General features: G+C 31.9%; 4 protein-coding genes across 5 annotated transcripts; 3 read left to right on the top strand and 1 right to left on the bottom strand.

The window, feature by feature from the left end:
* Window positions 1-1,172: 1,172 nt before the first annotated feature.
* Window positions 1,173-4,658, bottom strand: LOC126679161 (uncharacterized). 2 transcript variants are annotated; one of them, XM_050374108.2, is made up of 6 exons: window positions 4,442-4,658; window positions 4,145-4,282; window positions 3,571-3,729; window positions 2,750-3,010; window positions 1,552-2,226; window positions 1,173-1,451 (listed from the first exon to the last, which is right to left on the bottom strand). In XM_050374108.2, the coding sequence occupies exons 2-6, from the start codon at window positions 4,223-4,225 to the stop codon at window positions 1,362-1,364; spliced, it is 1,266 nt and encodes a 421-aa protein (XP_050230065.1). In that variant the 5' UTR covers window positions 4,226-4,282; window positions 4,442-4,658; the 3' UTR covers window positions 1,173-1,361. The 2 variants fall into 2 exon arrangements, with proteins under 2 accessions (XP_050230065.1, XP_050230066.1); XM_050374109.2 differs by having other exon boundaries at window positions 4,145-4,279.
* Window positions 4,659-6,695: 2,037 nt separating this feature from the next.
* On the top strand, window positions 6,696-11,119 carry LOC126679307 (putative RING-H2 finger protein ATL21B). Its single transcript, XM_050374305.2, has 2 exons — window positions 6,696-7,628; window positions 10,385-11,119. Exons 1-2 carry the CDS (start codon window positions 6,953-6,955, stop codon window positions 10,870-10,872), a joined length of 1,164 nt encoding a protein of 387 aa, XP_050230262.1. The 5' UTR covers window positions 6,696-6,952; the 3' UTR covers window positions 10,873-11,119.
* Window positions 11,120-11,906: 787 nt separating this feature from the next.
* LOC126676631 (non-specific lipid-transfer protein A-like) lies at window positions 11,907-13,916 on the top strand. The gene is made up of 2 exons (XM_050370864.2): window positions 11,907-12,297; window positions 13,662-13,916. Exons 1-2 carry the CDS (start codon window positions 11,945-11,947, stop codon window positions 13,666-13,668), a joined length of 360 nt encoding a protein of 119 aa, XP_050226821.1. The 5' UTR covers window positions 11,907-11,944; the 3' UTR covers window positions 13,669-13,916.
* Window positions 13,917-21,955: 8,039 nt separating this feature from the next.
* LOC126678778 (mitochondrial inner membrane protein OXA1) lies at window positions 21,956-26,804 on the top strand. Its single transcript, XM_050373681.2, has 9 exons — window positions 21,956-22,545; window positions 22,653-22,743; window positions 23,440-23,487; window positions 24,086-24,144; window positions 24,973-25,048; window positions 25,138-25,269; window positions 25,435-25,542; window positions 26,123-26,177; window positions 26,321-26,804. The coding sequence occupies exons 1-9, from the start codon at window positions 22,100-22,102 to the stop codon at window positions 26,584-26,586; spliced, it is 1,281 nt and encodes a 426-aa protein (XP_050229638.1). The 5' UTR covers window positions 21,956-22,099; the 3' UTR covers window positions 26,587-26,804.
* Window positions 26,805-27,100: the final 296 nt, after the last annotated feature.

Genomic DNA, 27,100 nt, shown 5'->3' with positions numbered 1-27,100 from the left:
AATTGGGTGGCCATGACAGAAACATTATAAAAAATATTTTGCTATTATAAAATTATTGTTTATTTATATAATAATTACACATTTAAATAGAAGCATTGCGTTTAGAGAACTGGAAATTCAAATTTAGTCGGAGAAAATTTATATGTATTAGAACTAAACAACTACGAGAGACAACCTTGACGACGGGAGGGAGGTCATAGGATGACCTTGCCCCCTCTTATTTTTCAATATAGCTTAAATTTGTATAAAAAAATTAAACTATATTGCAATTTGCCCCTCTTAATTTTTAAGTGCATATTATAATTTAACCCCCCAATATAAAATTTCTAGCTCCGTCACCGGGAGACAAGAAGAGGTTTAATGAGCTAATCATGACATTCAATGACGTTAGAGACGGCTTCGCTTTCACAGATGCAGTGCAACAAAAATGGTCACCGGACAGTTTTCCTGATTTAGGTAATAGGAAAATAATTTTATATTATTTTCATGAGACATAATAAACTGTAGAAGCACATGATATGTATCATAGTAAATCTTTTATCAGGAATCAGGATCAACCATCACCCACTCCGGTCCCGCTTATTTTTGACAAAATCATAGCTTATATTATTCAGAAATTTGCTCATTAAGCATAAAAAGTCTAGGATTTAAAATTTAGTGAGCACCATCACAATAAATAAGTACAATAAAAGCATTCTAAACAAAACCACTATTGGAAAAACAAGCGATTAAGTCTTAATCTAGCTTGAGTTGATAGAGAGGTTTACCGGAGAAAATATAGTATTTTTCATTAAATGCTTGAAAGAGTTATATTTTCATTAAAAGCTATCCGCGTAATATCAAGAGGTGCGCATTTAGTTCCGAGTCCAACTAAAATTTTACTTTTCTCAAAATCGAATATAACCGAATCAAATTTCTGGAATTACTGAAAAAAAAATTAAAACACAAAATTCTTTTGTAGTTTCAACAGAACCGACCACAATTTATCGGTTCATATCCGTTGCTCGGTTTAGTTTGGTTTTTGCACTCTCTTAAAATTAGTAAGGGATAATGAAAGTATAGAAGTTAGGCAGCCAATGTTGGGTTCTTGGTCTCCTAAGGTGAAAGACCACAGAATTCAACAGTTCAAAGGATTCACAAACATTAGGAGTAATGAGCTTCAAGCAACTAAATACCAAAATCCAAGATAAGATTTAAGGTGAACAAATACATAATTCTACAGTCCCAGATGGTTCATTCCACTTGATCCATTATATCCAACAGCCAAAGCCCAGGTTTCAAAATGTTCTATATTAAGGTTGATGTCTAGGACCAACTAAAGAAGCGGTTACATTAGATTCATAGACAAACAAGAGGACGACTTACTCCATGCGCCGGCGCTTCTTTTTAAGGTTATCAAAAATCTGGCGGACATCAGAAGATGTGATTGTCTGTGATGAGTCACGTGACCCCTGCATAACATAGATAAATACATGACCGATCAATCTCCATTCAGAACAGTAATACTTTCTTTGGCAGATGCCACAGGATGGTAAGTTATCAAGGACATACCAGAAAAGTACGGAATTCCTCCTCAAAGTCTGCAATGCCGGTCAATATCTCCATCTTCTCGATATGACCCAGGTTATTGAGAAAGCTAAGCTCAGCACCCTCCTGTTGCTCCAACTTTTGTTCCCTCTTCCCCTTCGCCATTTCCTCGTATTCAGCAATTGAGTCCTCCTTGTCAAGCAGGTAACTCATGCACTTCTGGTTATACATATCTAAGCATTTATCACATTTGCAGAGAGTATCTCTCCAGTTTTTGGCAAGAAACAGTGGTTTACTTTCTCGAACAGGTGACAAAGACACTACATCAGCTCCAAGAACACAAGTAGCCTGGACGTTGGCATCTTTTGTACTTTGATTTGAATTAATATTCTTCTCAGAAGTCTCTCCGATAGCAGATGCCTTGGCAACAGAGACAACACCATTGTCATCACTAACCATTGTATTGTCTTTTTCAGAGCCATGAGAACAAGCACCATTCTCGAGCTTTCCTGATCCACAAGCTGAAGGACTATCTTCTAACACAGTTTTGTCCTTGCTAGTGTTAGCAGTAGAATCACTGCTCTGGGCCCCTACTGCCCATATAGTCTGAGGATATAGTGTTAGAAAAGAACAATTTGCTGAGCATGTCTTACATATGAAATCCTCATAGAGAGGCTCTCCTTCCTCATCTCTTGGAATCTGTGACGCAAAGACAACTATGCAGCTGAATAAAAACTCGCTTGATTGAAGTTGCAGATAACAACATCATATGACCAATGGAGGGTTCTCAGGAACAAGTTTTAAAGAATGCCATACTACTTAACATTTATGCACTCATTGCCACTCCTGTTTTTTAGCAGACCTAAATCAACAAATTCATAGTTATAAGACAAAATACTGATGGTAAGACGAAATACCGTTCCCGGGATGAGACAAAGGTCAAGACCTAAGCAAAGATAAAATATGCAAGATTTCAGTAGCTTCTGAAGAACCTAACATCACAACTAAATTATCATACTGTGTGCTGAAGAATTGGTAGGCCACTGACTCGGGCAAAACAAGCCAAAGGCCAGACACTATTTAGACAATATATCCCATTGTAGAACATTTTAGCTATAAATACGCCAATCATACAATATTAGAAGACAGGTCATTAGAAAGGAATAAACTTATCATAACAAAATTAAACCAATACATTATACATAAATCCCAAGCAACCAACCTCATTGGAAGACTGAAGGCCAAGATGCTCTTCATGAAACCAGTCCTCACATATAATGCACTGAATCATCTCTTCCTGTTCTTCAACTTCTGGATCAGGATAGGGCCGGCTACAAGTGCAGTATGAACCTTTAAAATTTTGGTTGTACGAGTTCTTTTCATTTTCTACATCTTTCAGCGGAAGAAGCTTGCAAAAAAGCTCCCCAAATTTTGAGTTTCCACAATCACACCGAAAATTTCTTTTGGTCCATAACTCTACAATCTTTTGGATGTAGCACCCATGAAAATTACCAAATTATGAATGAATAAATGAAGATTCTAATATGGTAGATATAGTCCATGAGAAGATAAAGGAATAGATATTGAATAAAATAACAGCACTATCTGAGAATAATAAGTCAACACCTACAAATCAAACATAGTGCAGAAAATAAACACCACATAGAGATTGAAGTATGCCCAAATAACTGACTAGGAAAAGATTGTAACCAATACAATTTGATTTCTTCTTAAATCATATCCATCCATGAGTTTAATTAACCAGAATATCCAAGAAAATGAGAAAATTTGGCTCATGAATCATGATAGAAAAATCATAATATAACAGATAAGACTGAAAATACAAATAGAATTCAGTGAAGAACACAAACAATATTTCTGAGATTCTATTCTAGCTCTACATGCAAATTATGAAAGCACGTAAATGATAAAAGTAGTGACCTAAGAAAACAAACTAGCACTTTTATTTAACATTGAAAGCATAATCCTGAGTCAGTATGGTGCCTGAACATTGCATAGTAAAAGGAGCCAAGGCAGGAGTACCTGATGGCCATCGTGGCAGGACAAGCTGCAAGCAGTGCAAACTCCAGCATTGCCATCTGGAGTGCAAGTCAGACATGAGAAAATTGCCTGTCTCTTCATATAACCTGCATTATAGGTGCATTCTTTGCCCTCATCTCCACCCAAAATCAAATCCGCTTCCTGCAAAGCATACCATCCAAAAGCAAGCAACTTATGATCCAAAAAACAAGGTTTGTGCATCTGACTAGAAAAGAGATTTTGTTACATGCTTAAGGTAAGAGCAAAAATAAAATATGTTGATTATAATTCCACGGGTAAGACAAATTCGGCCACCAACTAACAAGAACAACACTTTTTTAGCATTTGGATGCGATTTTCAGTACCAGTTCCGCAATTTGAATGTCGCATTTTTTTTAACTGAGGCTCATACGAGTATTGGTCTTATAAGTTATAATTACAACGTCGAACAAAACAATCCCAAATTTACAGCTTCTCTCATGCTAACTCAAAATTTTAGCACCAGCCTTTTTAATATGAAAAAGTAAATAAAATAAAACCCTAAAATGAATATCAGAAATGGAAGGGTATAATTTACCAATTCCTCGGCTTCAAGCTTATTAAGATACTCATCCATAGTTAAAGTCTGCTCATTCTCATCTTCAAAAGTATTATCCATTTTCCAACCAACAGTTCAAATAAATCAAAAAAAACTAAGCTCCACAGTCCGCACCTGCTGAAATTAAACGTATCAAAGCACAACATTACTGAGAATCTAGCTTGGAAATCAAGAATTTGATTCGGGGAAACTAATTAGCAATATGTACCCTAGAAACAAAAAACCCTAAATTAACCCCCAAAAAACAAAATGAAACATAATTGTAAATGAAGGTACCTTTTGTTTCAATGGTTGTTAAAGAGAGTTATGATCTGATGGAGATTTACAATGAAAGGAAAGAATTTGGAAGAGAATCAAAAATAAAAATGTATAAATTAGGGTTTTATATGACAAAGTGAAAGGACTGCACGGACATTTTCCCGCCAGATATTGTTTTAGTGGGTACATATCAAAGAAGCATACTTCATGGTCTGTTCCCTCCAAATTTTAATTTCTTTTTTTCTTTTGGATTCGTTTTTTTTGTTCATATCATGAATTTCTTTTTATATTCATTTTTTTTCACTATTAAAAGTTTTTTTAAGTTTAGAATGTATTTAATATTAAGTGTATTTTTTTTCTCACTAGAGGTTCAGTTCTAGTGAGAGATACCAAAGAATTCTAATTTCTCAATTAATATTCTAATAAAAATAGCTCAAAAGATATATAAATTCATTTTACTTGAATTTATAATTAAAGAGGGTAAGCATATAGAGTATAGACATCTAAGTCATCATTGTGCATAATATTTTACATAATCATAAAAAAACATTGAAATTATGAGTTTCTATATAAGAAAAACATTGAAATTATTAGTTTCTATATAAAAAAAACATTGAAATTAGGAGTATGAGTTTGCAAGTCCCAAAATTTTGAACATAAACACAGTTGGAAAGGTCTGGAAAGAGTGCATATTTTGACATTTGACTGGCATACATGGGCCAATGGGAGAAAACTTTATGGGCTTTATTATAGGCCTGTTTTCATTTGATGGGCTTAAAGCCTACAACAAACTACTTTAAAGCACACTAGTAAAAGAATGAAGCCTTCACTTGATTTAAAAGTATATTTTCGGAGAAATTAATTATTTAGGAAATTAAAATAAAAAATATATATTTTTTACCTAGTTTACTTACTAATTTTTTTTAAAAATTGCATTTTATTTTAAATCTATTAAAATTTAAAGTTAATATTATTCTTAATAACCACCTAAACTATCAATTTAACTAGAAAAGTAGAGCTTATTTAGATTTTTTTAAAAAATCATTTTACTAGCTAAAACCCCACGACTTCTCAAAAAGTAGCATGGCAAAAATAAAACAAATAAAAAATAAATACTATTTCTAAAAAAGTTATATTTAGTAAACTTACCCCAATCAAGTGAAGCCTAACACTTTCACCAAATATTGAGTATAATTTTTTTTAATACATTTTGATATTAGTTTTTGATTTTTTTCTCAACAAAAAAAATGAAAAATTAATGATTTTCAATGTGTTAATATATGTCTATTAAATATCTTTCTCAATAAAAAAAATAAAAAATTTGGTTCAAATTAAATCCAACTGAACTAAATTAAATCTTTTAAAATCAATGGAATTAGTTGATTTGGTCGATTTTTTGATTAATTTTGGTTACTTAATTTATTCGGTTTGTTAAAATTTAAATGAAAAATTTATGTCCAAAATAAAACAAACCAAAACTCAACTTTTTATCAAATAAAAATAAACTGAATTTATTAATTTACTTCGATCATTCGGTTTGGTTTGCTTTTTTCACATCCCTTGTAATGAACACAAAAGTTTGCTTTAAATTTTAAAAATCAATCAAAGTCTTAAGTCTATAAACTCCAAGAAAGTAGACACCCACCAAAGTTTGTTTGCATTCCACATTAATAATAATATTACCCAATTTTTTCCGGTGGGGGAGTTTAGGGTTACATCTCAAGTTTCCTTGTTTAATTTATTCATTTTCAAATTTCAAGTTGACCCATTCCATGGTTCCAGAAAGTTATAATATAATGTACTCAATATTTTACACTTAACATTAACTTAATTTAACACAATTTTGACTTGATACTCTCTAGCAAGGAAAATAAATAAATAAACATTACACCTTTAAACAACTTATTCAAAAACAACAGTTTTATATAGCACAAACTAATCAAAAATACTAATCATGCATGGTGAAGGCTATTAATGATTAAATTAATTTTTCATAATGAATTATGAGTTTCAGAAATCTTTTCATATTGTACTCAACGTATAAAATTTCTTAATAGTACAAGTTTTTTTTTAAATATTCATACATATTTTTTTATCTGAAATTCCGAACCGAATATCATATATAAAAATAAATTTATATATGTAGTAACTATTCAAAAGATAATGTTCTTATTTATATCCGATATAAATAAAAATTTATCACTAATTTACATTTCTTCCCCATTAGCTTGACTTGATTAATTCTTCATTTCTATTGGTCATTGCAAGCTTTGACTTGAATGAGATTCAGGTTTGGCTCCAATTAATTAGCAAAAAATAGAGAGATTAAATAAAAGACAGCACCACCGTCTTAATTAATTGAGCTCTTTGATACTGTGCACTGCCTTCTCTCACACTCACAGCCCACAAGATTTCATTCACACCATGCTCATACCCAAATATTGAACCTCGTTTTATTTCATTCACTCGTTTCATTTTGGTTTCATTTGTGTTTCATAATACTAATTCTCAACTCTTCATCAGGTTATCATGTCTCTGTTAAGCCTGTTCTTCCTGCTTTTCTTTATCAATATATCAAACAGCCTCCAATTCTGCCAAGAATCCTGCAGCCGAACCGGCCTAGTAATCCGATTCCCTTTCGGACTCACCGGAACTAGCTGCAGCTACGAATCCTATTTCAACCTCTCGTGCACTGGCGGAGGCCAAACTATCCTCAACCTCCCTCTCTCCGGCAACTTCTTAGTTCAATACATCGATTACAGATACCAAAAAATTCACATCAGAGACCCCGGAAACTGCTTTCCTGAGCGGTACTTCTTCAACAATTTCAGTCTTTCAGGATCACCCTTCGCTAGAGAACTACACGGAACCTTTACTTATCTGAATTGTTCATCGGACGTTTCATTTCCGTCTTCGTATAGGCGGATTAATTGCCTTAGCAGCGACAGTTTTACTGTTGTGGCGATACCCCATACCTATGATCAGGCGAACCAGACAGTGGTGTCGGCAAGTCCGTGTAAAGTTATGTCTGACAGCGTTTTTGCTCCGGTATCGTGGCATCAACGGGATGAAGGCGTTGCAGCGTTGACGTGGACGGAACCGGATTGTAGAAACTGTGAGCAGCGCGGTGGCATTTGTGGATACAAAGATGATGTTGGTTCTGAAGTTGGGTGCTATTATTATGATCAACCCAATGATAAACATGGTATGTTTTCAAATCTACTTTTATTTAGTAATTTTGATTTATCAGACAATTATCCATGATTTTACAGTCGTAAATTCATCGGAAAATTGTTAAATAAAACCCGTATGTTGCCGCTATCCGCTGTATATAAATTTTTCTGACGAAAAACACCAACCATGGATTCAAAATTCCGCAATAAAAATGTTGTTGTTGATCGATAAACCGTTTGGATCTTATTAACCAAAGAGATACGGCTTTGCACTATAGTTAGCTCAGCACCAACTAAGAATCCCCTTCGAGAAGGATTACATCCGTCCGGAATCCATGGCTGAACTCATATAGCTACAGATTTATCCGTTGTTATATGACTGATTTTTGATAATGGTCAAAAGTTAACTGCCAATTAATTTATATGTTGCACGATAATTTATCAAATTTTACATTTATTCATGTTTTCTTTTTTAAATACTTCTCCAAACTCTTGAATTTTACAACTTATTTTTGTTCTCGTTTTGATTTCCGTATATATTTTCAAATTTACTTTGTCATGTAATTTAAATTTATTAGGTCATTGTTGACAAAAAAAAATTGTAAATGTGTCGTATTTTTGTTGTAAATTCATTGAAAAATTATTCAAAAAACTAATGTTTTGCTAACGAAATTTTATTTACAAACAAAAAAGATCAAAGTGTAAATTATGATATATATAAAGTACTCTAAAGTAACTTGCTCATTTTTTTTATGAATAAAAGTCAAGATATTACTACAAGTAATCATAATAGATATAGTAGGGCAGGGCATATAGTTTTTCCTTAATAAAGAAATAAGTAATGTATTGGTGTTTCTAACTGCCACATGGTGTCAAAATGTAATGCCTAATTCATGTGAAATTTTTTCTTTTAGATAATTAATTTCAGTCTTGGAATTCAAGAATTAGAGTTGGCCATTTGTTATGGTATCTCTATTTTTGTATAAAAACTGGAAAAATCAAACAAGGCAGAAATTGACTTCCAGTTGTTAAAAGTCTTTTTTCTTTAGTGGTAGTTGTTAAAACTTAAAACATCATGTACTTGAGTATTTTGGTATTGGGGTCTTTACATTCTTGAGCTTATGTGTAAAAATCAAATTAAACCGAATAATTAAATCGAATTGATGTATTTAATTTTCGTTAGGTTTTATTTGACACTATAAAAACCAGTTATTCGGTTAAAGTTTAAAAGTAAAAAAGAATCAGTTAAATTTTGGTACAAACTGCACTAAAAAAATCAAACAGAAAAACCAAATGAACTGGCTAGTTCAATCCATTTGATTTTTTTCATTCTTATACTAACTTGCTTTGATCAGTTTTAAAAAATAAATATGTAATTTGATTCGGTTAATATAGGAAGCACAATCCAAATTAAACCTAAGTTATGAGATGACTATTAAATTTTGGCAGGTTTGTAGAAATCATGCACCCTTGGCATCAAGCTCCAAAGTCATAAACTTTGAATTCTAATTTGGACTATATGTTTTTATTTTATAAAATAAGCTCTATGGATCTCAAAGGCATAGAAAATACCAAGCTGAAGTAATATTTTTAGGAAAATTACTATCAAAATGAAAATTAGATTAAAAATATTATCGTCTTTCTGAATTTAAAAATTTATTGTTTCTATCAAGACTTTTAAATGTTTGGATAACTGATTTTTTCTAATGAAAAGGTTTAAATTATAAATTTATAAAACTTAAAGAAAATCTGTTATATTGACCTAACTATGACTACTCGACTATAAACGTGTTCATGGGCCAGATTATGATCGAGCTAGTCGGGTTATTTTATCTTTTAACTAAATTCAAGCTCGGCTTGAGCTCGACTCAGGCTTCATTTTTATTACCAAAACCCAGCCCTATTATTCTATTTTTGCGGGCTCAGGCGGGCTTTTACGGACTTACATGAGAAATTACACAAAAATCAAAGCTGGAGTCAGGCCATAAAATAGAGAGCATTTTTTGGATTTGGATTTAAACTTGGGCCAGGATTGGAATAAAAAAATTACCGTCCAAATCCAGTGCACGAGTTTAAACAGATACACAACCCTATGAACATGTATACTTAGTAGTATGAGTACCAAAGTGAATTAACCAATCTGATTTGGTTAATTTGGTTAATTTTTTAGATTGTTTTTGGTTAATTCGGTAATTCGTCATTGGTAATCATGCTAAAAGCTTCTGGGCTGTGCGTCTCGTTGTTATGATATTGGTGTACTTTATGTGATTTAAAGGTAGAGTGTAGAGGTTTGAAAATCGGTTAGCCGAATAAACTGGATTAACTAAATAATTATTGTTTTAAAATTGTTTTTATAGTTTTACGGTTCAACAAAATTAAAAGGTATAATTCAGTCTGTTTCGTTTTGTATGTTTAAAATTTCAGTAATTTGATTAATACGACCGGTTTATTTCAAGAGCTGAAATAACTCTCTAAATGTAGCTATAAATAATTTTGTTAGATTTTAGAATTGGGATTGCCTCAAGTTCATTTGAACTTGAGGGGGTCATGTTCACGATCTACACCGTTCATTATAAAATGAACGGTGTATATTAATTTGATTAATCTTGCGCTTTTTTGATCTACACCGTTCATTATATAATGGATGGTGTAGATCGTGAACATGACCCCCTCAAGTTCATTTTGAACTTGAGGGAATCCCAATCCTAGATTTTAACCTAACAAGGCTCGCTCCTACTCAAAAAATGCTTATTAAGCTGGTTGATGGTTGTTCTATTTTTGCTTTCAGCTCTGCCAAGAAGTGCAAAATATGGCATGATAATTGGTATTGGAATACCAGGACTACTCTGTATAATTGGTCTCGGTTGTTACTTATGCGGACGAGTGAGATCATATAGACACAGCCACAGCTCTAGGCGCAGCGAACTAATCACCACTATTCCGCACCAACCATCCGTCGTGACGGCTGGTCTCGACGGACCAACACTCGAATTGTACCCGAAAACCTTACTTGGCGCAAGCCGAAGATTGCCGAAGCCAAACGACAACACTTGCTCTATATGTTTATCCGAGTATCAACCTAAAGAGACACTTAGAACTATACCAGAGTGCAACCATTATTTCCATTCTGAATGCGTTGATGCATGGCTTAAAATGAATGCCACGTGTCCTGTATGTCGGAATTCGCCTGATGCTTCGTTGTCGGCTTCTTCTATCGCTACTACGCCTTCGTCTTCATTGTCTGCTTCTTCTTCTTCATTGTATTCAGGACCTTGACAATGTGGTGTCTATGTGCGTGGTTTTCTGGTAATTTTGTTTATGTAAATATGGTTTTATAGAGATTGTATTTTGTATCAGTGGGGTTTTGTGTTTTGAGTTTGTTGTATTTAAGTACAGAGGAAACAGAGGAGTGTTAAGAAGGTTAGTTTTGTATGTCAAAATCTTATTATGTTGATGGTTGAGATTGTTCAGAGTTAGAAATTCGGACTGTTCATTGCATAAATTGAGATTATTGTTTACTTTAGCTTAGAATGTAATCTTGTTAATTCGAATAGCAATACTGTCAGGTTCAAACTCGTTCGACTCTAAATTAAAATAACAAAACTTGATTCTAATTTGATCAAATCTTATTTTAGGAGCTTCAACTCTAGTCGGATTGAATCAATTGTCAATATAAATATATAAAAAAATAAGTATAAAATAAAAACATTATTACTAATATATAATTATAAGGAATAAAAAATTAAATTAATTAAAATTCAATTACGTTCTTCAGCTTGTCAAGTCTACCATTTTGATATTTAAACGTGACTAACAATTGACTCGAATAATTTGAATTTTAATTTGAATCTATTTACATATAGTTGATTCCAATTATTTTTTTAATTAATTTCAAATAGTTCGTAAATTGACTCGACTCGGTTATATTTTACTTTATCTTAACTAAAATTCAAGGATAGTGTGTGTATTTAATCACCTTCAACAAAACTTATGAATTAAATTATTTTTAGGGGAATTATGATGGATTACACATTTTATTTTTCCTTATCTTCACATTCTTTATATTCTTTCCTCAAAAAGAGCCAATAAAGAATTTAGCTTGGTTTCAGGTATCAGCAAAAGACAGTGGCTTCAAGCATTTCTTGTACAATTAATTAACTCTTTAAAGTCATAAAAATAGCAAAATTTTCTTGCATTGTAATTTTGCTCTTATTTTTTAAAAGAACATGCAATGTACATTTTACATTGTTAATTAATTTCAAATTAATCTACCCACAAGCCACCTGCTATAAATTCCCTCATTTCTTCACAATTCTAATAAATTCACATCAAATCCAACATTCAAATTATGACAATGAGGCAGCTGAGCAGGGTTTTCAGTTTGACCTTCCTGGTACTGATTATAGGATCAGCGGCGATTGACCCGTTACCACCGTGCAGTTCAATAATAAATCAACTGACGCCGTGTATTTCTTTTTTGTCAAGAAACGTGGCAACTCCGTCGCCGATATGCTGCAGTGGTGTGAGATATTTGGGTAATTACTCGAGCAACAAGGGTGACAGAGTTTCTATCTGCCAATGCATTGAGGGATCGGAGTCAATGTTTCCGCTTGTTGACTTCTCTCTTATATCTTCACTTCCGGCCAACTGTGGAGTGCGTATAACTCTGCCGCCGGTTACTCCGTCGTTTAATTGCACCACGTAACTTTCTCGACTACTCTCTTCCTAGTAGCGTGCATTTGCATATTCATTAGTCAGTAGGCTGGGCCACAGGCTGGTTTGAGCCTGGAATTGGCCCGGTATAAACCGGCCCAGAACCGGTTAAATCCGGAACTGGGCTTGAGCCAAGATTGGTCCTGAGGAAAATTGATATCGGTCTGGTTTCTTATTTGGTGGAGCGGAACTTTCGTTTCCGATTCCAATAAAAATCATGTTGAAATCCATTTTATGGGTAATTGATCTTGAAAATTGCCGAATTTCAATTTTTTTCATTTCAATTATCTACTAAACTATTTTTTTTTACCATTAAATTTTTATTTTATTTTGATCTTGGTATTTTCCGAAAAAAAATTGCTTAAGTGGCAGCCGGGCCGGAATTTATTTTTATTTACCTGAAAACTTATCATTTATGCATAATTTGATCTTATAACTCCTTTCCAAAGTAAACTTATGTGCGTATGATAAATTTTCAAAGTAAAAGTAGCAAAATTCGGCTGCCATCTAAGCATGTTTGGCCGGAAAATATCAAAATAAAAATGAAAGTTCAATGATTAAAAAAAATAGTTTAATGACTGACATAAAAAAACTTAAAAATTCAATTATAATCAGATAAATTATACCATTTTCATATAATGTTCTTTTTTTTCCATGTGAATGGAGCTCTAGTTAGAGTTTGAATGCGAATGTTGTACATAGAAGTTTGCAAAAATATAATGGAATCAATTTTGATTTGGTTTGATTTAAAAAGAAATAGATTTTGTAATTCGGTTAGTTTTAAAAGTAAAAATATCTTCATTTTTTATTCAAGCCGAATCTAAAAAGGCCAAATGACGGGTAATTTAAAATTATTAAATGTAATCTGTTTCAAAATGTTAACACATATAAATTTTAAATCGGTTTAGTTTGAAAATTTTATATTCTTATAAAAGTTTCGATTTTGTTTTAATATCATTTAGGCACCGTTTGGATTAAGGGATTTTGGAGGGAGCAAAATATGGTTTGGTGAAAAAAATAGTATGAGAATCCATGGATTATACCAATTCCTTATCTTCCAAATCCATCGTTTGATTTCCCACCTCCTAAATGGAAAAATTGAAATCCATCCCTTTTTAATGAATAATGGATTGTATTACAATTTATATATCTCAAATTTATTCTTATAAATTCAAGAATTTTGAAATTAATCCAAATAATGGAATTCATACATTTATTAATTTTACAATTCATAAATTTAAAATCTATCAATTTTATAGAAATTATAAATTTTAAAAATTCTCAATCCAAACGGTGGTGATTAGTCTTTTGTATTCTTTATGCATTAATGTGTGATTTTTTTTCTTTTGTAGGGCGTGACGTGAGGAGTAATTTTATCAACGAAATAAATTGGGTTTCTATATTAGAGATATAAATTGACAATTAAGATGGAAGACTTTTAATTATTGAAAGCAGTGTGCAAGTAACATGAATGATATGGCTATGTTTTTTTTTCCTGAAAATAAATGGTTAATGTTATTCTCTGTAATTTGTCATTGCAGGATTTATTAAGTACTACTAATGTAATGCCTATCATATATAAAAAATCTATTTTGGTCCAATCAAAATTTCACTCTTCGTATTCTTATTCAATATCCAAATTATCTTAGTAGGACAGAAGTATTAATTTTTTTTTTGAGATTCTAATATTTGTTTTTTTTTGAGAATAATGAAAATTTCATTAATAAAAAAATAAAAATACAACTTAGTCAAATATCATCAAATTTATAATAAATCAAAAGATAAAAAATAAAAAATTATTCTAAAATATATGGTGCTAATAGGTATGTGTGTGATATTTTATTAAGTAACAAATAGTCAAATACAATAATTTAATATTTTGTTTATTAATTTTTAGATGATTATATTTAAACAATAATTATTATTTATTTAAATTTAATCAAAATTATGGAAGAAACTGTAAAATAATTCAATTATAATCAATTATGTCCTTTATGATAAATTTAGAAAACAAATATAATCCACTAACAAAGACATTTAAAAAAAAACAGAATTTATTTTTCTATAAAAATAATTAAATAAAGTTTGACTCCCTATCTATACTATATATAAAAGCACGGATGGAGGGGGGGACAGGCAAATTTACCGAATAATCCTTTTCAGTTTAGTATTAAATAAAGGTTTTATAGTCATTACCTAATTAGTTATTTAATTAATCACTATTATAATTATAGTCCTAATTAGAATAGGTAGCTAACTTATCTTCAATTTAGTTTTAATATGTAAAAAATAACTAAATTGTTTACAAATTAGTAGGAATACCTATCTTTTAATTTGATTGAACTACAAAATTAAAATACTGTATGTGGTCAATATATTATTATTTAAATTTCTATCTTATTATTTCTAAAGATATTATTAATAAAATTAAGTTAATTATTTAATTATGGTTATTATAAAACCAAAAGAAGAATAAATTCAGTATCAAACAAATTTAATAACCGAATATATTATATTTACTTTTACAAAAATTCTTAACTAATTTAATATTAATTATAAATAAAAAATTGATATAATTATAATAAATTTACTAATATATTCATTGACCAGTTACGTTACGAGCCACGTGCATAGCACGTAATGCGAAACTAGTAATATTTAAATATTGACAATATTTGTAATTATTTCTAATCTATACTATATATAAAAGCACGGATGGGGGGGGGACAAGGAAATTTACTGAATAATCCTTTTCAGTTTACTACTAAATAAAGGTTTTATAGTCATTAACTAATTAGTTATTTAATTAATCACTATTGTAATTAAAATCCTAATTAGAATAGGTAGCTAAATTATCTCTAATTTAATTTTTAGTATGTAAAAAATAACTAAATTGTCTCCAAATTAGTAGGAATACCTATTTTTTAGTTTGATTGATTATAAAATTAAAATAATGTATTTGGTCAATATTTTATTATTTAAATTTCTATTTTATATTTTTAAAATATTATTAATAAAATTAAGTTAATTATTTAATTATGGTTATTATAAAACCAAAAGAAAAATTAATTCTTTGGATAAAATTAATATGTGTAATGTGTGAATGGTTTGATTGTAATCGCAGTGTCCCACTTCAAGCAACTAATCTCGAAGACATTGAGATTGGTCTTAGAGGAAGAAAGGTTAAACAAAGTTTAAGTGTTTGAGAGAGAAATATGTAACAAAAGAGAAATTTCTATTTCGATCAACTTTTTTATTTTAGGCGATTTTTTTAGAAAAATTCACCTGTTGGACAAACCTTAATTCATATTTTTATATTATACTAAAATTGATAAAATTTAAATCATTAATTACTATCAGATTCATTCAATATATCTACATCAATTTCAGTTGGCTTGCGGGAGTAGTCTGGGGATGTTGAGAATATGCCGGCTGATTATCAACGTCAAAAAATTCCATTTATACAAATTTAGAAATCATTAGCGCCTTCTCAAATTAAATTTTTTGTTTGGCTTGCACTATATAATAAAATTCCTTCTCTATATTTTTTGCTATTATGAATTGGTGGATACAGCATATAGTTTTATAGTATAGTATAATTATTTAATAGCTTCAAGATTATGAATTTATGATTACTGCATATGCTTTATAGTATCAGTATATATTAATCAAGATTACTGTATCATTATTATTGTTATTAACAATTTTTAATTAACTACTATTTAAGATATTATTTAATATTTTTGACTTAAATACAATTTATAATTATAAAAACAATTAATAATTAATTATAAATATAATTTCTCTAAATTTCTCTAAATATAATTGTAAAAATTTGGCAAATTGCACCACGAGCCACGTGCGTAGCACGTAATGCAAAACTAGTTTAGATAAATTTGTGTAGTAGCTTTTTAGAAAATTATCAGTAGAAGAGGTTATTTAATCAACGTTGGTCCAAAATTGATAAAAAAAAATAATTTTATTTTGAATTACAACAAAAAATAATGGTTAAGCAATTGGAACCCTAATCAAATGCAAAAGCCTGCTTCTATATAAGAAACTCTTTAATCATATTCATATGAGTAAACTCCATATTAAATGGAAGAGAAAAGCAAGCCAGGCAAGAGGAACAAATTGAGTAATGGCAGCGATTATATTAGCAAATTGGCGGATGATGTTATTGTACGTATCCTCTCCGAACTTGAGGTGCAAGATACAGTAGGAACCGGCCTCCTCTCCAGAAGAGTGTCAGCAGAGTGTCTTTTGAATCCGTCACTAAAATCGGCGAAATAATTCTCGTCAATTTTTAGAGACAAGTTTAGCGACGGATTTCATCCATCACTAAAATTTAATTAATTAAAAAATATTATTAAAAAAATTGAAAACATGATTATTTTTTTCTTAAAATTATTTATTATTTATTTACTAAAAAAATTATTTATTATTTTAAAAAAATTATTTATTATTTTTATATCAAAAAAATTGTTAAAAAATAAATTAATTATTATGTTGCAATAGTTTTTATATAAAAAAAATTATTATAAAAAATAATCAATTTAGAATGGGAGAATAAAGTGTGGGAGTAAATATTTTTTCTTTTTAGTTATATTTAAATATAAAACACATAGATATATAACAAAAATATGAGTTGGGTAAAATGGAGCTACGCACGGGGGAACTATATGGTTAAAGAGATATGGGTGGATGGATGACCTACTGAGAAGTTGGGAAGTCTGCAAAAATTGCGGGTCGGTGACAGTATGTGGTCTATCGCTGGTGGGTTACTAACGGTGGGCGACCGTTTAAATATTATTTTATTTTATGATTTTAATTAAAAAAATTATTTTTTTTATTTTTATAAATTAGTGACGGATTTAAATCCGTCACTAAATCCGTCGCAATTTTTTTTTTCCGTCGCAAATTTTGTTTGCAACCATATATGTCTGTCGCTAATCCGTCGCTAAACGAAATTTGGCCATTTAGCGACGGATAAATGGCTGTTTTCTAGTAGTGATATTTTTATGTTTCTATTCCCTTTGAGTTCTTGTTTTTTCCAAACATGAAACTTCTTATAGAGATCTTTGATCAGCCGGAATATTTCAGGTTTCATTTGGAGGATTAATTTATGAGTTTGAAAATTTTACAACTTAATTTAGGTTTTTTGGATTTATTATAGATCTAGACTCTTTTATTGTATTTCTTTAAATTTGTAATTTTTTTATATACCCATTTGTCTAAATTTATAGATAAATTTAGTTTTTCGGGTTTGATGTAATAGTTCGGTTTAGGTAACTCATTTAGTAGTTAAAATGCCCTTTTTTGGTTGTAATTTTCTAACCCAACGTTGTAGATTTGCGATTTTATGGTTAACTTAAGACTTTTGTAGTCATTTTTATGAGGGTTAATCTTAATAAAATACCAAACCTTTTCAGTTTGTGTCAGTTATATCCAAACCTTTTAAAATTGTTTATTTTAGCCATTTTTTGCGATATTTTAAACCTTTTTTAGCCATTTGCGAATCGAACTGAAAAAATTGACAGCTCACATGCCACATCGTTGCCCGGTCAGCAAAATTCACTGAGTTAAGCTTAGTTGGCATAATTTAAAAACCTATTCAAACTCAAAGACCGAACCACTAACCTACCCGACCAAAATCAAATCAAACCCCATATTTCAGAAGCAAAACGCATCGTTTCTGAACCCTAGAGTTCGAAATAGAAAAACACATACACCAGTCTCTTGAAAACCTTCGTCAAAACTGATTAACTCCACAACAATCTTCCCTGAAAAACCCTAATGTCTATGTTCTCGTCTCAAAGCCTTAGTTCTTCTCGTTGATCAACCCTCGCTTCTTCGATTAACAGCTCGAAGCTGTTTATGGAGAGACAAATGGCGGGAGGAACACTAAAGAATAATAGGCAAGTTATTAAATCCATTTTCATAATTTTTCCCCCTTGTTCTTGTTGTTTGAAGTATGATTTTAAGATCTCTAAAAATTATGGGGTTTAAGTTTATTTGATTCCGTTCTTAATGCGATTTATGAATTCGATAACCTTTAATCGCATTTACCGCTAAACGAATACCGCTTCTTGTATTCACTTGATCAAATCGATTTCTAAATGTTTTCTACTATAATTAATTACTTAAAATGTCGAGCTTAACTCTTAACTTATGATTTTCGGGGTCCTTGATTCATCGTTAAGATCTAATGTTCGTAAAATCAAAAGTTTAGGCCAAATATGGGCAAAATTTCCCAATTGATCCTTTGGGCCAACTGTGCGGGCGCACAAGAGACACTGTGCGTCCGCATAGTATACTGTGCGTCCTCACATGTTGTTGTGCGGGCGCACAGCCCCGAAAATCGATTTTCGAGCTGCCTCGTTGCTCCCCGACACACCCTACTCACTTCCAAAGCTTTTTCCATTAAAACCCGTATCTTAGTTCTCCAAAAACGCCAAAAACGACCTACTTATGATGAATTCGATATCTACACGTAGTGTAAAAATATAAAACAACCATCAATTCTCCAAGTTTAACACCAAATCTCAAAGTTTTACCTTGAAATGAAGCTCAGGGACGATAGAGGATCCAATTTCAAGAAGATTGACACCAAGAACGCGGGATTCAGACATCGGACAGCGAAGTTCTCGCGATCGCTGTTTCTTCGTCGATGGTTTTCTTCTTTCTTTGGAATCTTCTTCTCCTTCCTCTGATTTCTTCTTTTGAAATGGATTCTCTTATATTGTATGGTTAAAGTGGGTTTTGATCCTACATTTCTTTATTTAATTCTAAACTTTTCCTTTATTCGATTTAATCAATCACTTAATCAGTTAATACTTTAATCAATTCGTATACGTATTATTTATATCCAATAAATAATACGAATTCGAGAATTAATAGTTTTCCATCAAAATGTTTCTTAATTCCAATTTATGAGAATTAACTAGTTAATTTCCGATTGGGGACTTAAATTTTATTGGTGTACTTTTCTTAACATTTTCTTTAGTCCCAATTTCATCTTTTAATTAGTGTCTATTATCAAACTTCTCGCAATAATATTCTTAAAACCGACCTACTAAAATCTTATCTATGCTAATTCCTCAAAATTCATTCTGATGCCGCCACTACAACAACTCAAAACTTGACATATGATCCAATTAGATAATTTGAACTTATAGGGTATTACGCTAACCCAGCCATCATTAGCTTCTCCAAATCTACAGCCCCCTACATTTTGTAGTGTGGGTCCACAAGTTCTCTCAAGAGTAGTATTTGGCCAATTACTTAAATAAGCTGAAATACTTTTGGAAAAATTAAACTACATTATTGTCCATTTATCATAAGGTTTCACTTTTCATCACAAACTTCATGCACTTTGGAAATAATGAATTCTAGCCTAGACACTGGACAGCAAACTATTGAAACCAGATAAGTATATGGACAATCAACTTAAATAAGGATATATAAGCACAAAATTTGGAAGTTACAATGACTTGCTACAGATATTCTACCATCTTATGGGCATATGTTTCTACAGCATCCAAAGGGTTCCTATGAATTTTTTTTACCACACTTCTACCTATTTCGACTCTAATGCATGCTGCCACTATGGTAGCGGCAGGAATCTTCTTGTAGCTCGACTTTTTTCTCTTTTTGTAGTCATACCTTACATAATGAATCTAATAACTTTGATAGTTAATAAAGTCAAAAACACAGAGAAAAAAGCTAGCATTTCCAAAGCACATGCCTAATGACAGATTGCAAGATTCTTTGGGACTGATTTTATGATTAGCCCAAGGATGCACAAATGGACAAACTAATTTCCCATAACAATAATAAAAAAAATTATCTCACAAAATCTTGAAACGGAAAATAAAATTGAAATGAAGATCAAATTTACATCTATATCAGCAGCAACTATGATTTGATTCTCTTTTATTTTTATTCCTAAACTTGGGCGCAAAAAGAAGGATCGACATGCTTACCTGGCTCATCAAGAAATAGAATTGGAGGGTCCCCAATCATTGCAATTGCTACGAATAATTTGCGCTTGTTCCATGACAACCTGTTCAAGGCATGATTGGCAAATTTTAATTATGATAAACATAAACTATATGATTGTTAACCAAAAAGCACCTGGAAGACAAAATATGAGAGACAGACAGAGAGAGACAAGGATGTTTAAATTTTACTGCAATCATAAACTGATCAGAAAGGAATTTTTGTCCAAATTAAGATTGTTAAAGTAAAACATATTCTTAAAACAGTGATAAGAACAAACTGAAGAAAGACATGTCATATGAAAAACTTGCATGAATTGGCTTAAAAGAAGATATTAAATCTGAACGGTTTTAATATAATAGGCGAACCCCTTATAATTTCAGGGCATAAGAGTAAACTATGGATAAACCAGAAGGCGGTGACAATTAAGTACAAAATTTAAATCCACGTACATCACTCATTCTGCAATCAGCAACTCCTTTTATTCTTGCATAAAGCTCAAGATGCTCTTTAACAGTTAAGAACTCTAAGAGAGCATCAAACTGGGGGCAATACCCAATCTGCAAGCGATTGACAAAATCCAATAATTTAGTTACGATTCTACAGATAAATATTTAAACATGTCTATAATCAGGAAGCAATTTAAGAAAGATATCAAGACATACATGCTGACGAACAGCCTTGGGATTAGAACATAAGTCATTGCCAAAAATAAATGCAGTTCCATCAGTTAGAAGTTCTTCTGCTGCAAAATTTGAAGAAGGAAGAATTAATAATCTTAAACATAATAAATATTTTGCAGCATACAGAATTCCCATGTGTTTAATTTTCAGACATAAAAATCATTTACCATCGGTTCCTTTAATAAAATAAACACCATATTATAGTTTATGCAGGCAAACATAATTTAGGAAATTGGAACAATTCAGACAAGAAACGAAAAAAATATTTATCGTAATTGTTGAATACCAGATACACCTTAAATATGTGGCACAGATTTCTCCTCAAATACGGACACACAATTAAACCCTTGACATAGCAGATTGTTTTTTTTCCTATGCGTAGCTATGACTACAGACTAGTTTAGAAATAGAACTGTAGTACAAGATTAAGGAAGGACAAGATAAATTATGGAGGCATTCCAATCATAAACTGCATCACTTCATTTGTCTTTCATCCCTTGTCGTAAAAGAGCCAGTGACGCAAGTCCATCAACTGAATTTTTTTATTCAAATGAAAAGACGCTAATTTAAAGGTGGGATTTAAGTAATTAAGCCTTAATTTAAATAAGTATTTTATCTAATTTAGAAATGGATTAATTGCAAACGCATACACAAATTTTACCCTAATTTGCAATTACAACATAAATTTTGAATTTTGGCAATAATTAACTTTCATTTTTTGGCAAATTAATACACCGACCAATCACGCAATGACACATGGCGGTATATTACCATGTTCACGTTAGCGTTTTTCGTATTTGGTGTATCGATTTGTCAAAAGTGTAAAGTTAGTTAATAAAATTGCTAAATTTTAAAATTTATGTTGTAATTGCAAATTAAGATAAAGTTCGTGTATAAATTTGCAATTAAGCCTTTAGAAATTGATGAGGAGTCTCTATGGATTGATGAGAAGGAGCTATAAGTGTATAAATTAGGGAGTGTAATTGTAAACCCCGTGGTGTGTTGAAATCTCCACCCTTTGAGTAAAGCGCTCCTAACCCTAAACCCCTCTGCTGACAAAATTGAGGAACCTCAGTTAGACGAACATCTTCCTTGTCTGCAAATCAATGGCGTACAGACACAGTCTTACCTACAGATCAATCCTTCTCAAACGGAAACACCACCCTTCACCACTTAGCTTCATTATCCACCAACACAATGAAGATCCCAAACAACAATCCAATTCAAATCCAAATTTATTGCACCAACATACAAACTTCACTCTTAACTCATCATTTCAAGACAGATTAGCAAGCAGCAGCGGTTTTTCTTTTTCTTATCTTACACCAAGTATTGGCTCTTCATTTTGTCGCTATATGTCCACAATTGGCGAAGGATCAGCAGATGAAATTGGGCTAATCAGTGACGTTGTACTTACGGATTCCAGTACTGTTGTTCAATCTGTTGCTCCTGCCGTTAATGAAGTGGCGGCTGCTGCTGCTGATTCGTTCTTGCCTGTTGCTGTTCTTCAACATGTTATTGATGCGGTTCACTCTTTTACTGGCTTAAATTGGTAACCTAGTTTATTTTTTTTTTTGAATTTTTGTTGTCCATATTGAATTATATCATTTCCTTAGGTTATAAATTTGTTTATGTTAATTTATTTACTTATTGTTTCAGGTGGGCTGCTATAATTTTAACAACCGTGATGATTAGAATCGGAACTGTTCCGTTATTGATAAATCAACTTAAAGCTACTTCGAAACTCACTGTATGTTTCTTTTCTTCTTTTTGTGCTCTACTTTTGTGTGCTCTACTTTTGTGTGCTCTTATGCTTGTATAATGTACACAGAGCGAGAAATTTGTCTCTCTTTTGGAACTTTGAAGTTTGACCTTGCGTAAATTGTACATATGGTTATGGCGTAAATTTCTAGCTGAGTATGATTGATTATGGGGTTTTTCTTCTGTATTTTTAATCTTGCTTTCTCATATAATTTTGGAAAATGTCTCATGTTTGTCAATTTAAGTGGCTATACTGTCAATAAGCATGGTGGAAACAAATTTCTCTTTTCTTGAAGTACCAAAATTGCTTAGCACATCAGAATTATCGGATTTTATTTAGGCTCATCATGTTTTTCTTTGTTTTCCTATATTTATAATTCTAATCGGAAACTTCCACGTTGATAGGTAGTGCACTCTGCAGTACATTTTTCTAGATTTTGACTTCAATTTTCTGATTGTGTTGCCTTTAGTGGATGGGAGTGATGTGATTATGATCATGCTCAATTAGACTGCACCTGGATTTTTTTTATATGCACTTACAGTTTTGATACTGCCATTCTTACAAGTACCTTTCCGCACACTACCTTCATTGCTTCCTGAAACTATTATACACTTGAACACTTCTTAATTTTTCAATGTCAGCAAATAATTGTCTTTTGCCTTTTGATTTGTCTGTGTTCTGTAGCTTATGAGACCGCGTTTGGAGGAGATCAAGCAACAGATGCAAGATACCGTATGATGCTTCTTCTTTAAATTTATTGTACTTCAGTATTTCCATTAAATGGTTCACATCCCATATTTTTGGACCATCGTATGCTGTCATTATAGATCTTTGCCTTTTAATTTGGTAGCATGTTTGTTAACCATTGCCCACCCACCTTCTTTACTCTAGCAGAATCAGTTTTAAATTTATTGTACTTTTATTAGGCTCACATCCCAGAGATATTTTTGGACCATCATTGCTTACTACTGTCATTATACATCTTTGCTTTTTTAATTTGGCTGCACTTAACCATTCCCCTCACCCCCTCCCTTGTTTTCTCAAGCAGTGATGCACATTCACTGATTTATAAACATAATGAACTTCGGCCATTTTTTTTCTTTTCATACACCCACATAGACATTACTTGTTTTGACCCCTCATTGATCAACCCTGTAGCATATGATACTTGGAAATCATAACCTAACTGTATTTTATCTGTTGTTAGATTTTTTTCATGATGAGAAATGTTGATGCTTTCTTTGAATGAGGCATGTAATCTGCTAAATGCTTTCCAAGTTCAGGCTCTTATGCAAAATTCAAGCATTTTAATTCTTTTTCTCCCTCTCAGGCTATGGACCCTGCATCTGTGGCTGAAGGCCAGAAACGGATGTCTATGCTTTTCAAGGAGTAAGCCACTTTTTCATGTGCTTGTAAGGGCAATCAATTGCAAATAGGCTGTGGCCATTTTTCATAGTTAATCATGTATGCTCACTTTGAATGCATGCCACATGCTTTGAGATGCTGATAATCTGAGTTGTTTATTATAAGCTTGAATCATGTTGTACTATTATCTGGTGTTTTGCTGAATCATCATTCCCTTTGGAATTATTAAAAACGCTTATTACATATTTCTGTTGGAATGTTCTGGTAAATACAACGCTTGAGCAATTTTTTGGAACGCCTCATAAAAATAAATGATGTGATGTCTCAGCCAAGGTTACTTATATAAATGTTGCCAGCCCACTATAGTTGAATTAGTGTATGGTGTTTGGCAAAGCATGACTTCCAATTGACTTCGGTTTCTGTGTAGAAATGAATTTGTTGCTGGAACCTCATTAAGATTGAATGTTACTCTAGACGGTAATGGACTTTACAAACATTGGTTCAATATCAGATCTAATAATATCTGTTTTTTTTTTCAGTTACATAGACAATGGTTTTACTTGACCATACATAAATTTATTACTAAGAGGCATTGACAAAACCTAGGAGAGTCTGATAAGTCAGATCTACTTAATGAGATTGGCAGACCATTTGTCCTGCTTAAGTAATACACTTACGAAGTGGATTGAGTCTGTGATCTCTTTGACAAAAAAAAGTTTGTGATCTTTACAAGCCTCCATCCATTTTTCCCTCTCCTTATTTATAATTGTGTTTTTGAGCCTGCAATATTATCATTCCTTCAAAGGCTTTTTTCTTTTAATATTTTTAATCCATTTCTAATTGAAATTGCAGATTTGGTGTGAGTCCTTTTACTCCACTGAAGGGGCTCTTTATTCAAGGCCCTGTATTTGTTTGTTTCTTTTTAGCGGTAAGTTCTGATAGCAAAAAAGAAAAAGAATTATAGCCATGTAGATCTATCTTCACATTTTAATGTCTCTATAATACATATGTTTCCAGATCCAAAACATGGCAGAGAAAGTGCCATCCTTCAAAAACGGTGGAGCATTTTGGTTTGTTGATTTGACAACTCCAGATACTCTATACATCTTCCCAGTTTTGACTGCATTGACTTTCTGGATAACTGTAGAGGTGGGTTCTTGTTATATCAATTCAAGTTGTTGAACTGAAATTGTATAGTTTTCCTTTGGATTTAAACTTCATTTTAATCTTCATCTTTGTTTTACTCACAGTCTTTTTGCTTTGTACCTTTTTGTTGGATTTGATATTTAATCAACTACCTGTATCCATTCTCAGTTCAATATGCAAGAAGGTATGGAAGGGAATCCTATTGCCGGTACCATGAAAAATGTATCTAGGGTCCTTGCTGCTGCTTCAGTTCCATTGACCATGAGCTTTCCCAAGGCAAGCTATTTTTTTGGCTTAGGCAACTGTATGTTGTATGGCATCCATTTTGAATTGCATTATTTGTATCCCTTCAGTTGGTTGGTTTGACATCATCTCTTTTCTATGAACAATCCATTTTTTAAATCTAAGTTTGCGTTTTTTATCAATTACGATCAAACCTTTCAATTTTTACAATTATGTCTTAAATTTTTTGGATTTGGACTTAAATTTTGCTGGCCTGGCATATGCCACATATTGTCCTAATGGATAAAAGTTGCAAATGTTTTTATTGAAAAAGTGATTTGGTCCTTTTCTAATATTACTTCCAAATATCCTGATAAGATGAAGGTAGTTTTCTAGTATGAAAGAGATTGCTAGACTATTTTTATGAGTTCCGGAATTTTGTTATCCTTGATCCTTGTAGTTCCCCTGCCTCCACCAAATTTTTTCCTATCTACTTTCAGTTCTTTTTACTGATCCTACATGATCTTATGTGATTCTATGACTGGAGTAATGAAGCAACTTTTTACGATGGTTTCACTATAAGAGTGCTTTGATTGATGTTGAAAAATTAAGTCCATTTGTATTTAAATTGCAGGCTATATTCTGTTACTGGATAACATCGAACTTTTTTTCGTTCGCATATGGTGGAGGTGAGTTTGCAGTAGCTTTTCCAGGAAACTGGAAACTTTCTTTATATCCTGTTGACCATATAAATTATTGGCATAATATTGATGTTGCCTAATTCAGTCTCGGGTTTCCCGCTTATACTTTATATCTGTGTTGTCACTTTCAGTGATCAAATATCCTGGGGTAAAGAAATATTTGGGTGTTCCTGAAATACCTGTGGCTCCGCCAAGTACTACACCGCAGACTCCTTTCAGTCTGTCCGCAGTACTTAAACAAGCCCTGGCATCGAAACAGATACCTGCCACATCATCGCCTGTTGAATCACAGTCCAAGGGTTCAAATCAAAGAATAACTTCCACTTCAGTTCTCAGTCAGAAGATTAAAAGTTTAGAAAAACAAGTAAAGGGAAGGAAGAAAAACAAGAAGAGGTAATATGTTATTTTCCATCTCAGTGGACAACACCTTTTTTGTTCTCGTAACTGCATATTTACAATATAGACGTGGATGACCAGAAATGAGGTTGAATGGTTATTATAAAGAATGTAGCATTAGTGATATTCTTTGTTTTCCCAGAAACGGAATAGCCAAGTTAAGGTAACTTATTTATTACTAAATGGGAAAAGGTTTTGATGCCTTATTATTTGAATAAATATGAGTTTTGCCCAATTGTTAAAATATTTTGCAGTTGTATAGAATTAAGGCTGTACTGGCAGGACTTGTTCTTAGATTTTGGTTCTTGGTTTCTAGAACTTCAGAACTTCCTTTCATAAATGGTTTATGACTTTTAATGTGCCGTGGTCCATATTTTTAGCTATTGCGACCTTGTTTGGTTGAAATTGGTTCAGCTTTACATATCATTTTAATGTCATTATTATTTTTTAATCTTCACCTGGAAAAGTTAGATCTTTAGTGTTTTACAAAGCGGACTGACCAGTTCCACTGTGAA

The sequence above is a fragment of the Mercurialis annua genome, linkage group LG4 (genome assembly GCF_937616625.2).
Source record: "Mercurialis annua linkage group LG4, ddMerAnnu1.2, whole genome shotgun sequence".
In the NCBI taxonomy this organism is placed as follows: domain Eukaryota; kingdom Viridiplantae; phylum Streptophyta; class Magnoliopsida; order Malpighiales; family Euphorbiaceae; genus Mercurialis; species Mercurialis annua.
This window is presented reverse-complemented; position numbering and strand designations above follow the sequence as displayed.

What these genes read in the sequence shown, in the direction of transcription:
- LOC126679307 (XM_050374305.2), top strand. Translation starts at nt 6,953, where the DNA reads ATGTCTCTGTTAAGCCTGTTCTTCCTGCTTTTCTTTATCAATATATCA. An exon ending in TCAACCCAATGATAAACATG is followed by an intron (nt 7,629 to 10,384) that starts GTATGTTTTCAA and finishes TTTTGCTTTCAG; the next exon opens with CTCTGCCAAGAAGTGCAAAA.
- LOC126678778 (XM_050373681.2), top strand. Translation starts at nt 22,100, where the DNA reads ATGGCGTACAGACACAGTCTTACCTACAGATCAATCCTTCTCAAACGG. An exon ending in TTGTTTGTTTCTTTTTAGCG is followed by an intron (nt 25,049 to 25,137) that starts GTAAGTTCTGAT and finishes ATATGTTTCCAG; the next exon opens with ATCCAAAACATGGCAGAGAA. An exon ending in TGACCATGAGCTTTCCCAAG is followed by an intron (nt 25,543 to 26,122) that starts GCAAGCTATTTT and finishes TTTAAATTGCAG; the next exon opens with GCTATATTCTGTTACTGGAT.
- LOC126676631 (XM_050370864.2), top strand. Translation starts at nt 11,945, where the DNA reads ATGACAATGAGGCAGCTGAGCAGGGTTTTCAGTTTGACCTTCCTGGTA.
- LOC126679161 (XM_050374108.2), bottom strand. Translation starts at nt 4,225, where the DNA reads ATGGATAATACTTTTGAAGATGAGAATGAGCAGACTTTAACTATGGAT. An exon ending in GCCTTCAGTCTTCCAATGAG is followed by an intron (nt 2,227 to 2,749) that starts GTTGGTTGCTTG and finishes TTTGCGTCACAG; the next exon opens with ATTCCAAGAGATGAGGAAGG. An exon ending in AGGAATTCCGTACTTTTCTG is followed by an intron (nt 1,452 to 1,551) that starts GTATGTCCTTGA and finishes TATGTTATGCAG; the next exon opens with GGGTCACGTGACTCATCACA.